Here is an 18,899-nt window from a genome sequence, read left to right as displayed (position 1 = left end):
AAGAAACGCTCATTTTGGTTTTCCGTTGCGTACCACAATGAACACAACTCTGTTTACTGTAGTCCTCCTGGACCAGAGCTAGAAGGGAACATAACCAACCTTAGATATAAACAAATACACAACTCACTTGCGCTCTCTATCCTCCCTCTCCCTCTCTTTTGCCGCCTCGTCCTCATCATCTCTCTCGGGTGAGGGGGTCCTCTCAGGTGTAGGCGGTCTTCGAGGAAAGGGCACAAAGTTCAGTTCCAGCTTCTCCCCTTTTGAAAGGAGCTCATACAGTCTTTTGATTTCGTCGGGAGGGGGCATCCAGTTTTTGGGGTCCTCGATTTCGTCATCGCTATAGGTGATTTCCCACTCTCGCTCCACCTGCTTTCTATCGCCTCCCTCCATCTTGCTGTCTGCTTGCATCTCCCCCTTCTGCCCCTCTCCTTCCATCGCATCTCCACCTTTGTCTCCATCTGGAAAAAACAGATGAATCAGACAGAGAGGCCAGTGGAGATGGCAGTGGTGATGCGTGAATTGTGCAAGGGAACAGTAAAGAGATCGATGAGTAAATTACAAGTTAATTACTATTAATCCATCATTCGTATGCTTGCATAGGCCCTATGTACACTGAACAAAAATAAAAACCGCAACATGTAAAGTGTTGGTCCCATGTTTCATGAGCTGAAATAAAAGATCCCCGAAATGTTCCGTACCCATAAAGCTTTTCTCTCAAATTTTGTGTACAAATGTGTTTACATCCCTGTTAGTGAGTGAGCACTTCTCCTTTGCCAAGATAATCCATCCATCTGACAGGTGTGGCATATCAATAAGCTGATTAAACAGCATGATCATTACACAGGTGCACCTTGTGCTGGGGACTATAAAAGGTCACTAAAATATGCAGTTTTGTCACACAACACAATGCCACGTCTCAGGTTGAGGGGCGTGCAATTGGCATGCTGACTGCAGGAATGTCCACCAGAGCCATTGCCAGATAATTTAATGTTAATTTCTCTACCATAAGCCACCTCCAACGTCATTTTGGAGAATTTGGCAGTACGTCCAACCGGCCTCACAACCGCAGACCATGTGTAACCACGCCAGTCCAGGATCTCTACATCCAGCTTCTTCACCTGCAGAATTGTCTGAGACCAGCTGATGATCTGTGGGTTTGCACAACCGAAGAATTTCTGCACAAACTATCAGAAACTGTCTCAAGGAAGCTCATCTGTGTGCTCGTCGTCCTCACCAGTGTCTTGACCTGACTGCAGTTCGGTGTCATAACTGACTTCAGTGGGCAAATGCTCACCTTCGATGGCCACTGGCACGCTGGAGAAGTGTGCTCTTCACGGATGAATCCCAGTTTCAACTGTACCAGGCAGATGGCAGACGTGTGTGTGCGAGCGGTTTGCTGATGTCAACGTTGTGAACAGAGTGCCCCATGGTAGCGGTGGGGTTATGGTATGGGCAGGCATAAGCTATGGACAACGAACACAATTGCATTTTATTGATTGCAATTTGAAAGCAAAGAGATACCGTGACGAGATCCTGAAGCCCACTGTCGTGCCATTCATCCGCCGCCATCACCTCATGTTTCAGCATGATAATGCACAGCCCAATGTCGCAAGGATCTGTACACAATTCCTGGCAGCTGAAAATTTCCCAGTTCTGCATACTCACCAGACATGTCACCCATTTGAGCATGATGCTCTGGATCAACGTGTACGACACCGTGTTCCAGTTCCCGCCAATATCCAGCAACTTCGCACAACCATTGAGGAGTGGGACAACATTCCACAATCAACAGCCTGATCAACTCTTTGCGAAGGAGATGTCGCTCTGGTGGTCAAACCAGATACTGACTGGTTTTCTGATCCACGCCCCCACCTTTTCTTTAAGGTATCTGTGACCAACAGATGCATATCTGTATTCCCAGTCGTGAAATCCATACTGTATTCCCAGTCATGTAAAATTAATAGATTAGAGCCTAATACATTTATTTCAATTGACTGATTTCCTTATATGAACTGTATCTCAGTAAAATCTTTGAAATTGTTGCATGTTGCATTTATATTTTTGTTCAGTGTATGAAGGCTACAATGAATTTAAGCGACCACCTGAAAGAGAGACAAGAAAGTCTGATTGCACTTTGCAAAAACCCTCCTAAACAAGCATAAATCCTGGGAAATTGTTCTGTGGACAGATTAACCAAAATTAGAGTTCTTTGGCAATGCAGATCAGAGCTAGGTTTTCCGACGACCTAATTAAGCATTCAAAGAATCAAACATGGCAGAGGTTCGATAATGCAGTGGGGTTTCTTTGCAGCCTCTGGTGTGGAAGGCCTTGAATGTGCAAGGTATCATGAAATCAGCAGATTATCAAGGTGTTTTGGAGTCCAATGTTCAACCCAGTGTCCAAAACCTGGGTCTCTGTCGAAGGTTGTGGGTCTTTCATCAGGAAAACAACCCCAAACACACATCAAAAAGCATCTAGGAAAGGTTAAGGAAGAAATTCTGGACTGTTCTGGAGTGGCCAGCAATGAGTCCAGATCTGAATCCCATCGAAAACCTATGGCAAGATCTGAAGACAGCAGTTGGTCTAGACTCTAAACTAAAGCACCCCTCAAACACAGGTGAAGAGTGGGCAAATTGCCAGTAGAAAAGTGCAACAAGCTCATTGATGGCTACAAGTAGCATTTATCAACAGTTATGATGGCCAAATGCTGTGCATCAAAGTACTAGCTCCTGGCCTGGGTGCTAATATTTTTATTTAAACTTTATTTAACTAGGCAAGTCAATTAAGACCAAATTCTTATTTTACGGCCTACCAAGAGGCAAAAGGCCTCCTGCGGGGATGGGGGCTGGGAATAAAAATTGAAATGTAGGAACACACACATCACGACAAGAGACACCACAACACTAAATAAAGAGAGAACTAAGACAACACAACATGGCAGCAACACATGACAACGCAGCATGGTAGCAACACAACATGACAACAGACTAGCAGCACAACATGGTAGAAGCACAAATATGGTAAAAAAATTTTTGGCACAGACAACAGTACGAAGGGCAAAAAGGTAGACACGACAATACATCACGCGAAGCTGCCACAAGTGTCAATAAGAGTGTCCATGATTGAGTCTTTGAATGTAGAGATGGAGATAGAACTGTCCAGTTTGTGTTTTTTGCAGCTCGTTCCAGTCGCTAGCTACAGTGAACTGAAAAGAGGGGTTTTGCATTCTTCTTACTGAACCACATGACCTTTGTTTTGGAGGTGTTCAGAACAAGGGCAAAGAAAGCTTTGTTGTAGAGCGTTTAACACAATCTGAGGAGGGGCCAGCTGAGTATAAGACTGCATCCTCTGCATATACAGTTGAAGTCAGAAGTTTACATACATTAAAACTCGTTTTTCAACCACTCCACACATTTCTTGTTAACAAACTATAGTTTTGGCAAGTCGGTTAGGACATCTACTTTGTACATGACAAGTAATTTTTCCAACAATTGTTTACAGATTATTTCACTTATAATTCACTGTATCACAATTCCAGTGGGTCAGAAGTGTACATACACTAAGTTGACTGTGCCTTTAAACAGCTTGGAAAATTCCAGAAAATGATGTCATGGCTTTAGAAGTTTCTGATAGGCTAATTGACATCATTTAAGTCAATTGGAGGTGTACCTGTGGATGTAATTCAAGGCCTACCTTCAAACTCAGTGCCTCTTTGCTTGACATCATGGGAAAATCAAAAGAAATCAGCCAAGACCTCAGAAAAAAATTGTAGACCTCCACAAGTCTGGTTCATCCTTGGGAGCAATTTCCAAACGCCTGAAGGTACCACATTCATCTGTACAAACAATAGTACGCAAGTATAAACACCATGGGACCACGCAGCCGTCATACCTCTCAGGAAGGAAGCGTTCTGTCTCCTGGAGATTAACGTACTTTGGTGTGAAAAGTGCAAATCAATCCCAGAACAACAGCAAAGGACCTTGTGAAGATGCTGGAGGAAACAAGTACAAAAGTATCTATATCCACAGTAAAAATAGTCCTATATCGACATAACCTGAAAGGCCGCTCAACAAGGAAGAAGCCACTGCTCCAAACCCGCCATAAAAAAGCCAGACTACGGTTTGAAACTGCACATGGGTCAAAGATCGTACTTTTTGGAGAAATGTCCTCTGGTCTGATGAAACAAAAATAGAACTGTTTGGCTATAATGACCATTGTTATGTTTGGAGGAAAAAGGGGGGACGCTTGCAAGCCGAATAACACCATCCCAACCGTGAAGCACGGGGGTGGCAGCATCATGCTGTGGGGGTGCTTTGCTGCAGGAGGGACTGGTGCACTTCACAAAATAGATGGCATCATGAAGAAGGAAAATTATGTGGATATATTGAAGCAACATCTCAAGACATCAGTCAGGAAGTTAAAGCTTGTTCACAAATGGGTCTTCCAAATGGACAATGACCCCAAGCATACTTCCAAAGTTGTGGCAAAATGGCTTAAGGACAACAAAGTCAAGGTATTGGAGTGGCCATCACAAAGCCCTGACCTCAATCCTATAGAAAATGTGTGGGCAGAACTGAAAAAGCGTGTGCGAGCAAGGAGGCCTATAAACTTGACTCAATTACACCATCTCTGTCAGGAGGAATGGGCCAAAATTCACCCAACTTATTGTGGGAAGCTTGTGGAAGGCTACCCGAAACGTTTGACCCAAGTTAAACAATTTAAAGGCAATGCTACCAAATACTAATTGAGTGTATGTAAACTTCTGACCCACTGGGAATGTGATGAAAGAAATAAAAGCTGAAGTAAATCATTCTCTCTACTATTATTCTGACATTTCACATTCTTAAAATAAAGTGGTGATCCTAACTGACCTAAGACAGGGAATTTTTACTAGGATTAAATGTCAGGAATTGTGAAAAACTGAGTTTAAACGTATTTGGCTAAGGTGTATGTAAACTTCCGACTTCAACTGTAAATGGATGAGAGAGCTTCCTAGTGCCTGAGCTACACTACATCACCAAAAGTATGTGGACACCCCTTCAAATTAGTGGATTCGGCTATTTCAGCCACACCTGTTGCTGACAGGTGGATAAAATCAGGCACACAGCCATGTAATCTCCATAGACAAACATTGGCAGTAGAATGGCCCGTACTGAAGAGCTCAGTGACTTTCAACGTGGCACCGTCATAGGATGCAACCTTTCCAACGCGTCAGTTCGTCAAATTTGCAAACATTTCTAAAAACCTGTTTTTGCTTTGTCATTATGGGGTATTATGTGTAGATTGATGAGGGAAAAAAACAATTGAATCCATTTTAGAATAAGGCTGTAACGTAACAAAATGTGGAAAAAGTCAAGGGGTCTGAATATTATCCGAATGCACTGTATAAGGATAACAGGTGTTGGGTCGGAGATACATTGTCTGTGAAAAAGTGTCTACTTGCTGTTCACTTAAACCAACACCGTTCTAGCCATTCTAATTCTATGGGACAATCGTTATATGTATGTAATATTTGTAGCGTTGTACAGCTAAGCCAGAGTCATCTTCAGACCTAACTCAAATTGAAATAATCGGGCTGTGGCATTATGCCTTTGGATAATTATTTGACACGTTGAACTTTTTTTTGGAACAATTGTAGGTGGCAAAACTATAAGGGGAGAAGATGGGGAGAAAAAAGACAGATTAGATCCTGAAAACGTGATCGCAATAATTGGTGAGTACGTTTTAATCATCGATTGCAAATGAGCATTTGACAGTGTGCGGGTATCGTCATGATATTGTTTTTAAAATGTATGCACTCACTAACTGTAAGTCGCTCTGGATAAGAGTGTCTGCTAAATAACTAAAATGTAAAATGTAAAAATAATATGACTTATAAATGACTCATGGCAGAAAGAATGGTGAATATTATTCCAGACACTGACATGGCTTAAAGGGATTCTGCAAGATTTAGGTTGTTTTTCTCAGAGTCAGACAAACTCATGGAAGCCATTTTTATGTCTCAGCGTGCAGTTTGGAGATTATTGAAGTTAGCACATAGTTAGCTTAGCGCAATTACTGCAAGTCTCCCACAGTAGCCAGCTCCTCTCAAAAACAGACCTTCAACAACTCCAAAGCTGGGTGGTGTGTCATTTACAGTCTTATGAAGCTATACATAGTAATCAATATTTTATACATTTGTTAATTTGACTAATAATCAAAAGAAACAAGATTCTATCCACTTCCTCATGCTCTGTCCTGTTGTCGCATAGAGATGTATAGAGATCGCAGCATTGTATCTGTCTCATTATGGCATCTGTGAACACATGGGCAGCGCCATTGACACAGATACAACGTTGTGATCTGCTGGTTAATATACTGGAAGATTTCTAGCAATTGTGCTAAGCTAACGATATGCTAACTTCAATAATCTCCAAACTGCACGCAGAGACACATTGTTTATTCATGGTTTCATCTGACTCTGGGCAAGCAGAAAAACAACCTAAATATCAAAATCTTGCAGTATCCCATTAAAAAAGGTAATACACCATAACACGGTTGGGGTCAATTTCAATTCAATAAATTGAAGGATGTTAAAGGGATAGTTAAGTTTTTTACACCTTATAGTCAGATGGCTAACAAAAAAAACTATGGGGGTGATGGGTGCAATTTGTCAAAGTTCAATGTTGGTGGCTTAAATCCCCTCAAGTTAATACTGGCTATTTAAACAACTGTAAATCATGGATTACAGTTTCTCCTGGCCCATAGACTAGTTTCAGTGTAAGGAACCATCTGACTGACTATAAGGTGTAAAAAAGTGAACTATCCCTTAATTGAATTTACCTATCAATCATTACAAATAGGGCATTACATGGTCAAGGATTTCTTATTAAACTAAATCTGATAAACTTTTCACATTATTATTATTTAATTTTAAGACCCCAAACCCTAACTGTTCTATGTGCTCTTTATCTTATATTTGTTGCTTTCCCGCCACAGATGCTGTCATGGAGCGCTTCCCGGATGCAACAAAAGGAAAGAAATTTTTTTAGAAAAAATGAATAGAATTAAATTAAGTTTTTGTTTTTTTGTGTCATTTGTTATAATGTTTTATTACCATAACTACAAGTATCACTGAAATAATGCTCCCGAAACATACAGCACCAGTCAAAAGTTTGGACACACATACTCATTCCAGGGTTTATCTTTATTTTTACTATTTTCTACATTGTAGAATAATAGTGAAGACGTCAAAACTATGAAATAACTAATATGGAATCATGTAGTAAATAAAAAAAGAGTTAAACAAATTAAAATATATTTCATATTTGAGATTCTTCAAAGTAGCCACCCTTTGCCTTGATGACAGCTTTGCACACTCTTGGCATTCTCTCAACCAGCTTCATGAGGTAGTCACCTGGAATGCATTTCAATTAACAGGTGTGCCTTCTTAAAAGTTAATTTGTGGAATTTATTTCCTTCTTAATGGGTTTGAGCCAATCAGTTGTGTTGTGACAAGGTAGGGGTGGAATATTATGGCAAGAACAGGTCAAATAATCAAAGAGAAACAACAGTCCATCATTACTTTAAGACACGAAGGTCAGTCAATACGGAACATTTCAAGAATTTTGAAAGTTTCTTCAAGTGTAGTCGCAAAAACCATCAAGCACTATGATGAAACTGGCTCTCATGAGGACCGCCACAGGAAAGGAAGACCCAGAGTTAAGTTCATTAGAATAATAACTGCACCTCAGATTGCAGCCCAAATAAATGCTTCAGAGTTCAAGTAACAGACGCATCTCAACATCAACTGTTCAGAGGAGACTGCGTGAATCAGGCCTTCATAGTCGAATTGCTGCAAAGAAACCACTACTAAAAGGACACCAATAAGAAGAAGAGACTTGGCTTGGCCCAAGAAACACGAGCAATGGACATTCGACAGGTGGAAGGTGTCCTTTGGTCTGATGAGTCCAAATGTGAGATTTTCGGTTCCAACCGCAGTGTCTTTGTGAGACGCAGAATATTTTGGTATTTTATTAGGATCCCCATTAGCTGTTGCAAAAGCAGCAACTACTCTTCCTGGGGTCCACACAAAACATGAAACATACAGAACATTAATAGACAAGAACAGCTCAAGGACATAACTACATACATTTTTAAAGGCACACGTAGCCTACATATCAATACATACACACAAACTATCTAGGTCAAATAGGGGAGAGGCGTTGTGCCGTGAGGTGTTGCTTTGTCTGTTCCATGCAATAAATGGCTCTATATAATACTGTACGCTTTCTTGAATTTGTTCTGATTTGGGGACTGTGAAAAGACCCCTGGTGGCATGTCTGGTGGGGTAAGTGTGTGTGTCAGAGCTGTGTGTAAGTTGACTATGCAAACAATTTGGGATTTTCAACACAATGTTTCTTGTAAAAAGATTAAGTGATGCAGTCAGTCTCCTCAACTCTTAGCCAAGAGAGACTGGTATGCATAGTATTTATATCAGCCCTCTGATTATGATGAATGAAGAGCAAGACGTGCCGCTCTGTTTTGGGCCAGCTGCAGCTTAACTAGGTATTTCCTTGCAGCACTGGACCACACGACTGGACAATAATCAAGATTAGACAAAACTAGAGCCTGCAGAACTTGCTTTTTGGAGTGTGGTGTCAAAAAAGTAGAGCATCTCTTTCTTACGGACAGACCTCTCCCCATCTTTACAACCATTGAATAAAATAAAATACAATTTTATTTGTCACATACATGTGTTTAGCAGATGTTATTGCGGGTGTAGTGAAATGCTTGTGCTTCTAGCTCCGACAGTGAAGTAAAATCTAACAATTTCACAACATATACCCAATACACACAAATCTAAGTATAGAATGGAATTGAAGAATATATACATATATGGACAAGCCTTGACAGACCGGCATGGACTAAGATACAGTAGAATATTATAGAATACAGTATATACATGAGATGAGTAGTGCAAGATATGTAAACATTATTTAAGTGACTAGTGTTTCATTTCTTAAAGTGGCCAGTGATTTCAATAGGCAGCAGCAGCCTCAAATGTGCTAGTGATGGCTATTTAACAGTCTGATGGCCCTGAGATAGAAGCTGTTTTTCATTCTCTCGATCCCAGCTTTGATGCACCTGTACTGACCTCGCCTTCTGGATGATAGCGGGGGAACAGGCAGTGGCTCGGGTGGTTGATGTCCTTGATTATCTTTTTGGCCTTCCTGTGACATCGGGTGCTGTAGGTGTCCTGGAGGGCGGGTAGTTTGCCCTCTGTAATGCATTTGGCAAACCGCACCACCCTCTGGAGAGCCCTGTGGTTGCGGGCAGTGCAGTTGCCGTACCAGTCGGTGATACAGCCCGACAGGATGCTCTCAATTGTGCATCTGTAAAAGTTGTGAGGGTTTTAGGTGCCAAGCCAAATTTATTCAGCCTCCTGAGGTTGAAGAGGCTCTGTTGCGCCTTCTTCACCACACTGTCTGCGTGGGTGGACCATTTCAGTTTGTCTGTGATGTGTACGCCAAGGAACTTGAAGCTTTCCACCTTCTCCACTGCAGTCCCGTCGATGTGGATAGGGGGTTCACCATCTGCTGTTTCCTGAAGTCCACAATCATCTTTGTTTTGTTGACGTTGAGTGAGAGGTTATTTTCCTGGCACCACACTCCAAGAGCCCTCACCTCCTCCCTGTAGGCTGTCTTGTCATTGTTGGTAATCAAGCCTACTACTGTTGTGTTGTCTGCAAACTTGATGATTGAGTTGAGGCGTGCTTGGCCACGCAGTCATGGGTGAACAGGGAGTACAGGAGGGGGCTGAGCACGCACCCTTTTGGGCCCCAGTGTTGAGGATCAGCGAAGTGGAGATGTTGTTTCCTACCTTCACCATCTGGGGGCGGCCCGTCAGGAAGTCCAGGACCCAGTTGCACAGGGTGGGGTTCAGACCCAGGGCCTTGAGCTTAATGATGAGCTTGGAAGGTACTATGGTGTTAAATGCTGAGCTATAGTCAATGAACAGCATTCTTACATAGGTATTCCTCTTGTCCAGATGGGATAAGGCAGTGTGATGGCAATTGCATCGTCTGTGGATCTATTGGGGCGGTAAGCAAATTGAAGTGGGTCTAGGGTGACAGGTAAGGTAGAGGTGATATGATCCATGACTAGTCTCTCAAAGCACTTCATGATGACAGAGGTGAGTGCTACGGAGCGATAGTCATTTAGTTCAGTTTCCTTTGCTTTTCCCAGCTGCCTTGAGATCATTGACAAGATCCTCCCGTGTAGTTCTGGGCTGATTCCTCACCGTTCTCATGATCATTGCAACTCCACGAGGTGAGATCTTGCATGGAGCCCCAGGCCGAGGGAGATTGACAGTTATTTTGTGTTTCTTCCATTTGCGAATAATCGCACCAACTGTTGTCACCTTCTCACCAAGCTGCTTGGCGATGGTCTTGTAGCCCATTCCAGCCTTGTGTAGGTCTACAATCTTGTCCCTGACATCCTTGGAGAGCTCTTTGGTCTTGGCCATGGTGGAGAGTTTGGAATCTGATTGATTGATTGCTTCTGTGGATGATGATCACAACTCCCAGGTTTCTTTTATACAAGTAACAAGCTGAGATTAGGAGCACTCCCTTTAAGAGTGTGCTCCTAATCTCAGCTCGTTACCTGTATAAAAGACACCTGGGAGCCAGAAATCTTTCTGATTGAGAGGGGGTCAAATACTTATTTCCCTCATTAAAATGCAAATCAATTTATAAAAATGTTTACATGCGTTTTTCTGAATTTTTTTGTTGTTATTCTGTCTCTCACTGTTCAAATAAACCTACCATTAAAATTATAGACTGATCATTTCTTTGTCAGTGGGCAAACATACAAAATCAGCAGGGGATCAAATACTTTTTTCCCTCACTGTAACACAAGTTCTCAACAACAGGTTATGGTCAATAATATCAAAGGCTGCACTGAAATCTAACAGTACAGCTCCCACAATCTTCTTATTATCAATTTCTTTCAACCAATTATTAGTCATTTGTGTCAGTGCAGTACATTTACATTTACATTTACATTTTAGTCATTTAGCAGACGCTCTTATCCAGAGCGACTTACAGTACATGTTGAGTGCCCTTCTCTATAAGCATGCTAAAAGTATGTTGTTAATTTGTTTACAGAGAAATAGCATTGTATTTGGTCAAACAATGTTTTCCAACAGTTTGCGAAGAGCTGGCAGCAAGCTTAATACGTCTGCTGTTAGAACCAGTAAAGGCTGCTTTACCATTCTCGGGTTGCCGAATTACTTTGGCTTCCCTCCAGGCCTGAGGACAAAGACTTTCCTCTAGCTCAGATTAAAGATATGACAGATAGGAGTGCCTATACAGTCAGCTACCATCCTCAGTAGCTTTCCATCTAAGTTGTCAATGCCAGGAGGTTTGTCATTATTGATCGATAACAATAATTATTCCACCTCTCCCACACTAACTTTACAAAATTCAAACTTGCAATGCTTTTCTTTCTTATTTGTTTTTTTTTATGCATGAATATGATGGCTCACTGTTCATTGTTGGCATTTCCTGCCTAAGTTTTCCCACTTTGCCAATGAAGTAATAATTAAAATAATTGGCAACATCAAATGGTTTTGTGATGAATAAGCCATCTGATTCAATGAAAGATGGAGTTGCATTTGTCTTTCTGCCCCATAATTTCATTTAAAGTACTCAAAAGTTTTTTCCCCCCCATCATTCTTTATATCATTGATCTTGGCAGAATAATACAGTTTCTTCTTCTTTTTGTTGAGTTTAGTCACATCATTTCTCAATTTGCAGTAAGTCAACCAGTCAGATGTGGAGCCAGACTTATTAGCCACTCTTTTTGCCCCATCTCTTTCAACCACAGTTTTTCAATTCCTCATCAATCCATGGAGCCTTAAAAGTTCTAACAGTCAGTTTCCTAACAGGTGCATGTTGATCAATAATTGGAAGAAGCAATTTCATAAATTAATCAAAGTGCAGCGTCTAGATGCTCCTTATTACTCACATCAGACCAACAAATATGTTTTACATCATCCACATGAGTCACATCAAAATATTTTGTATGATCTCATATACACTATCTTAGGCCCAGCTGTTGGAACTTTGGCTTTCTTGGATATAGCATCCAATGGGTACGGATACAGCTTTAGAAAAAAGTTCTATACACTATCAAGCATTTCACACATATTATTTAGATACGGACTGTTCGCACATGGCGGCCTATAGCAAAACCCCAAAAGAAAAGGCTTTAGATGTGGTAAGTGAACCTGCAACCACAACACTTCAATAACACTTGACATAAGATCTTCTCTAAGCATTACAGGGATATGGCTCTGAATATATACAGTAACACCTCCCCCATAAGAATTGCTGTCTCTTCTATAGATGTTATATTCTTGTATTGCTACTGCTGTATCATCAAATTAATTATCTAAGTGAGTCTCAGAAATGGCTAATATATGAATGTTATCTGATGTTAGCATGTTACAGTGGGGAGAACAAGTATTTGATACACTGCCGATTTTGCAGGTTTTCCTACTTACAAAGCATGTAGAGGTCTGTCATTTTTATCATAGGTACAATGTGAGAGACGGAATCTAAAACAAAAATCCAGAAAATCACATTGTATGATTTTTAAGTAATTCATTTGCATTTTATTGCATGACATAAGTATTTGATCACCTACCAACCAGTAAGAATTCCGGCTCTCACAGCTCTTCTCCACTCATTACCTGTATTAACTGCACCTGTTTGAACTCGTTACCTGTATAAAAGACACCTGTCCACACACTCAATCAAACAGACTCCAACCTCTCCACAATGGCCAAGACCAGAGAGCTGTGTAAGGACATCAGGGATAAAATTGTAGACCTGCACAAGGCTGGGATGGGCTACAGGACAATAGGCAAGCAGCTTGGTGAGAAGGCAACAACTGTTGGCGCAATTATTAGAAAATGGAAGAAGTTCAAGATGACGGTCAATCACCCTCGGTCTGGGGCTCCATGCAAGATCTCACCTCGTGGGGCATCAGTGATCATGAGGAAGGTGAGGGATCTGCCCAGAACTACAGGGCAGGACCTGGTCAATGACCTGAAGAGAGCTGGGACCACAGTCTCAAAGAAAACCATTAGTAACACACTACGCCGTCATGGATTAAAATCCTGCAGCGCACGCAAGGTCCCCCTGCTCAAGCCAGCGCATGTCCAGGCCCGTCTGAAGTTTGCCAATGACCATCTGGATGACCCAGAGGAGGAATGGGAGAAGGTCATGTGGTCTGATGAGACAAAAATAGAGCTTTTTGGTCTAAACTCCACTCGCCGTGTTTGGAGGAAGAAGAAGGATGAGTACAACCCCAAGAACACCATCCCAACCGTGAAGCATGGAGGTGGAAACATCATTCTTTGGGGATGCTTTTCTGCAAAGGGGACAGGACGACTGCACCGTATTGAGGGGAGGATGGATGGGGCCATGTATCGCGAGATCTTGGCCAACAACCTCCTTCCCTCAGTAAGAGCATTGAAGATGGGTCGTGGCTGGGTCTTCCAGCATGACAACGACCCGAAACACACAGCCAGGGCAACTAAGGAGTGGCTCTGTAAGAAGCATCTCAAGGTCCTGGAGTGGCCTAGCCAGTCTCCAGACCTGAACCCAATAGAAAATCTTTGGAGGGAGCTGAAAGTCCGTATTGCCCAGCGACAGCCCCGAAACCTGAAGGATCTGGAGAAGGTCTGTATGGAGGAGTGGGCCAAAATCCCTGCTGCAGTGTGTGCAAACCTGGTCAAGACCTACAGGAAACGTATGATCTCTGTAATTGCAAACAAAGGTTTCTGTACCAAATATTAAGTTCTGCTTTTCTGATGTATCAAATACTTACATCATGCAATAAAATGCTAATTAATTACTTAAAAATCATACAATGATTTTTGTTTTAGATTCCGTCTCTCACAGTTGAGGTGTACCTATAATAAAAATTACAGACCTCTACATGCTTTGTAAGTAGGAAAACCTGCAAAATCGTCAGTGTATCAATACTTGTTCTCCCCACTGTATTTATTTCATGAACCTTATTTCTAAGGCTAAATATATTAATATGGGCTATTTCCAGCCCTTTCCTGGGTAGCTTATCAGAGATAGACATAATAGCAAGATAAATAAATATACATTCAGCAGTCCATTAATCAAATTGGTGTGTGTGTGTGCGCGCTGCAGGGTTGAAGGCTCGCTCATCCCTTCCAGGCTTTTGGGAGGGAGGGTGGACAATGAGCCTGTCATAGCGGATGTAAGCAATGTCCCCACGCGCTCTGGCAGCGTTCATGGCTGGGATAAGTTATTTCCTCTTCTGGCGCACAGCTTCAGGATAATCCTTGTTGAGAAAGATTTATGTTCCTCTCAAGTGCTTGGCTCTTTCCAGAACAGCTCATTTGTCCTTGAACCTCAGTAACTTGACCACTATCGGCCTGGGCCTGTCACCTGTGCCGGTGGTGGGTTTTCCCGTACTGTGGGCGCGCTCCACCTCAATCTTCCTGTGGTCCATCTTCAATTTCTCAGAGATAATTTCTCTCACTTTGTCCTCAGACTCCGTCCAGGTCTCGTGGAGATTCTGCAATTCCGTCCACAACCATGTTGTTACGCCTTGATGACTTACAGATTGCTGTAATCTTGCCGTTCTCCTGTTTCAACTCATCGAGCTGACCCCCTGGGAGAACTGCAAACTGTTCTTTAGGTCCTGGCCCTCTCTGGTCAGGTCGTCCATTCTTTTATTAGTCCAATCCACCAGTATTTGGACGAAGCACTTCAAGCCATTTTCTTGTTGTTGTAACAACAGCTTGTAGAACTATTTTTGTTTGTTTAAAAGATCCTTCACGTGTGATAGAGACACACCACTGTCCTCGACAACGGTACTCCGGCATGTGTGGTTCCCACCGTGAAGCATGGAGGAGGAGGTGTGATGGTGTGGAGGTGCTTTGCTGGTGACACTGTGATTTATTTAGGCACACTTAACCAGCATGGCTACCACAGCATTCTGCAGCGATACGCCATCCCATCTGGTTTGCGCGTAATGGGACTATCATTTATTTTTCAACAGGACAATGACCCAAAACACACCTCCAGGCTGTGTAAGGGCTATTTGACCAAGAAGGAGAGTGATGGAGTGCTGCATCAGATTACTTGGCCTCCACAATCACCTGACCTCAACTCAATTGAGAAGTTTTGGGATGAGTTGGACTGTAAAGTGAAGGAAAAGCAGCCAACAAGTGCTCAGCATATGTGTGAACTCCTTCAACACTTTTGGAAAAGCATTCCAGGTGAAGCTGGTTGAGAGAATGCCAAGAGTGTGCAAAGCTGTCATCAAGGCAAAGGGTGTCTATTTGAAGAATCTAAAATCTAAAATATATTTTGATTTGTTTAACACTTTTTTGGTTACTACATGATTCCATATGTGTTATTTCAGAGTTTTGATGTCTTCACTATTATTCTACAATGAAGAAAATAGTAAAAATAAAGAAAAACCCTGGAATGAGTAGGTGTGTCCAAACTTTTGACTGGTACTGTATGTTAACACATATTGTTAACATGTATTATAACATATATGTAATAAACATTTGAATACTGTGTGTCACACATATATATGGTCTCCCGAGTGGCGCAGTGGTCTAAGGCACTGCATCGCAGTGCTAGCTGTGTCACTAGAGATCCTGGTTCGTATCCAGGCTCTGTCGTAGCCGGCCGCGACTGGGAGACCCATGGGGTGGCGCACAATTGGCCCAGCGTCGTCCAGGGTATGGGAGGGAATGGCCGGCAGGGATGTAGCTCAGTTGGTAGAGCATGGCGTTTGCAACGCCAGGGTTGTGGGTTCGATTCCCATGGGGGGGGGCAGTATGAAAAAATTTCAAAAATAATAATGTATGCACTCACTACCTGTAAGTTGCTCCGGATAAGAGCGTCTGCTAAATGACTAAAATGTAAATGTAAATATATGAACATATAAGGTAACATACAGTATATTATGACATAAGGGACATACAGTGTATATGTAATAAACATTTAAATACTACGTGTCACACATGAGCATGTAAGTATTATACATATGCACATACAGTGCATTCGGAAAGTATTCAGACCCTTTGAATTTTTCCACATTTTGTTACGTTACATCCTTATTCTAAAATGTATTAAAATAGTTTTTTCCCCTCATCAATCTACACAAAATACCACATAATGACAAAGCAAAAATAGGTTTATATATTATAATTTTAAAAAAATTACTGAAATATCACATTTACATAAGTATTCAGACCCTTTACTCAGTACTTTGTTGAAGCAACTTTGGCAGTGATTACAGCCTCAATTCTTATTGGGTATGACGCTACAAGCTTGGCACACCTGTATTTGGGGAGTTTCTCCCATTCTTCTCTGCAGATCCTCTTAAGCACGGTCAGGTTGGATGGGGAGTGTCGCTGCACAGCTATTTTCAGGTCTCTCCAGAAATGTTAGATCGGGTTCAAGTACGAGCTCTGGCTGGGCCACTCAAGGACATTGTCCCAGAGACTTGTCCCAATGCCACTCCTGCGTTGTCTTGGCTGTGTTCTTAGGGTCGTTGTCCTGTTGGAAGGTGAACCTTCGCCCCAGTCTGAGGTCCAGAGCGCTCTGGAGCAGGTTTTCATCAAGGATCTATCTGTACTTTGTTCTGTTAATCTTTCCCTCGATCCTGACTAAATCAAATACAATTTCATTTGCCACATGCGCCGAATACAACAGGTGTAGACCTTACAGTGAAATGCTTACTTACAAGCCCTTAACCAAGCAGTTTTAAAATTAAATAGCAGCAGTAAAATCAAATAACAGTATTGAGGTTATATACAGGGGGTACCGGTACAGAGTCAATGTGCGGGGGCACCGGTTAGTCGATATGTACATGTGGGTAGAGTTAAAGTGACTATGCATAGACAATAAACAGAGTAGCAGCAGCATACGTTGTTACCTACCCTTACCACCTGGGGGCGGCCCGTCAGGAAGTCCAGGATCCAGTCGCAGAGGGAGGTGTTTAGTCCCAGGGTCCTTAGCTTAGTGATGAGCTTTGAGGGCACTATGGTGTTGAACGCTGAGCTGTAGTCAATGAATAGCATTCTCACGTAGGTGTTCCTCTCGTCCAGGTGGGAAAGGGCAGTGTGGAGTGCAATAGAGATTGCATCATCTGTGGATCTGTTGTGGCGGTATGCAAATTGGAGTGGGTCAAGGGTTTCTGGGATAATGGTGTTGATGTGAGCCATGACCAGCCTTTCAAAGCACTTCATGGCTACAGACGTGTGTGCTACGGGTCGGTAGTCATTTAGGCAGGTTACCTTTGCTTCCTTGGGCACAGGGACTATGGTGTTCTGCTTGAAACATGTTGGTATTACAGACTCAGTCAGGGACATGTTGGAAATGTCAGTGAAGACACTTGCCAGTTGGTCAGCGCATGCTCGGAGTACACGTCCTGGTAATCCGTCTGGCCCTGCGGCCTTGTGAATGTTGACCTGCTTAAAAGTATTACGCACATTGGCTACGGAGAGCGTGATCACATAGTCATCTGGAACAGCTGATGCTCTCATGCATGCTTCAGTGTTGCTTGCTTCGAAGCGAGCATAGAAGTGATTTAGCTCGTCTGGGAGGCTTGGGTCACTGGGCAGCTCGCGGCTGTGCTTCCCTTTGTAGTCTGTAATAGTTTTTGAGCCCTGCCACATCTGACGAGAGTCGGAGCCGAGGTAGTACGATTCAATCTTTGTCCTGTATTGACTCTTTGCCTGTTTGATGGTTCGTCGGAGGGCATAGTGGGATTTCTTACAAGCGTCCGGGTTAGAGTCCCGCTCCTTGAAAGCGGCAGCTCTATCCTTTAGCTCAGTGCGGATGTTGCCTGTAATCCATGGCTTCTGGTTGGGGTATGTACGTATGGTCACTGTGGGGATGATGTCATCGATGCACTTATTGATGAAGCCAGTGACTGATGTGATGTACTCCTCAATGCTATCGGAAGAATCCCGGAACATATTCCAGTCTGTGCTAGCAAAACAGTCCTGTAGCTTAGCATCTGCGTCATTTGACCACTTCCTTATTAACCGAGTCACTGGTGCTGCTTTAGTTTTTACTTATACGCAGGAATCAGGAGGATAGAATTATGGTCAGATTTGCCAAATGGAGGGCGAGGGAGAGCTTTGTATGCGTCTCTGTGTGTGGAGTAAAGGTGGTCTAGAGTTTTTTTCCCTCTGGTTGCACATTTAACATGCTGGTAGAAATTAGGTAGAACGGATTTAAGTTTCCCTGCATTAAAGTCCCCGTCCACTAGGAGCGCTGCCTCTGGATGAGCGTTTTCCTGTTTGCTTATGGCCTTATACAGCTCATTGAGTGCAATCTTAGTGCCAGCATCGGTTTGCGATGGTAAATAGACAGCTATGAAAAATTTTGATTAAAACGCTCTTGGTAAATAGTGTGGTCTACAGCTTATCATGTGATACTCTACCCTCAGGCGGGCAAAACCTCGAGACTTCCTTAATATTAGACTTTATACACCAGCTGTTGTTTACAAATATACACAGACCGCCACCCCTTCTCTTACCGGAGTCAGCCGTTCTATCCTGCTGATGTAGTGTATATCCAGCCAGCTGTATGTTATCCATGTCATTGTTCAGCCATTACAGTTTTTAATGTCACGTTGGTAGGATAACCTTAATCTTAGGTCATCCAATTTATTTTCAAATGATTGAACATTGGCTAATAGGATTGATGGAAGAGGCAGTTTACTCGCTCGCCGTAGGATCCTTACAAGGCACCCCGACCTACATCCACGATATCTCTGTCTCGGATTTGGGCTTTGTCGGGTGTCTGTAGAATATGCTTCACGTCCGACTCGTTGAATAAA

At 42.5% G+C, this 18,899-nt stretch overlaps 2 protein-coding genes across 4 annotated transcripts in view; one reads left to right on the top strand and one right to left on the bottom strand.

The window, feature by feature from the left end:
* tlcd3bb (TLC domain containing 3Bb) overlaps window positions 1–8,499 on the top strand; it is a 65,992-nt gene extending 57,493 nt beyond the window's left edge. Inside the window, exon 8 of the mRNA XM_084178870.1 lies at window positions 5,639–8,499. The gene's annotated coding sequence lies outside the window, so the exon portion shown is untranslated. The remainder of the gene's footprint in view (window positions 1–5,638) is intronic.
* The window catches only part of pagr1 (PAXIP1 associated glutamate-rich protein 1), a 41,485-nt gene that overhangs the window by 6,258 nt on the left and 16,328 nt on the right, over window positions 1–18,899 (bottom strand). For all 3 annotated transcript variants that reach the window (XM_084178578.1, XM_084178577.1, XM_084178579.1), the window contains one exon: window positions 128–458. In XM_084178578.1, the coding sequence (XP_084034704.1) occupies window positions 128–458 (331 nt within the window). The remainder of the gene's footprint in view (window positions 1–127; window positions 459–18,899) is intronic.

The sequence above is a fragment of the Coregonus lavaretus genome (assembly GCF_964263955.1).
Source record: "Coregonus lavaretus genome assembly, chromosome: 1".
Taxonomy (NCBI): domain Eukaryota; kingdom Metazoa; phylum Chordata; class Actinopteri; order Salmoniformes; family Salmonidae; genus Coregonus; species Coregonus lavaretus.
Note: the sequence above shows the minus strand (reverse complement) of the source record. Positions and strands in the feature narration are given on the sequence as shown.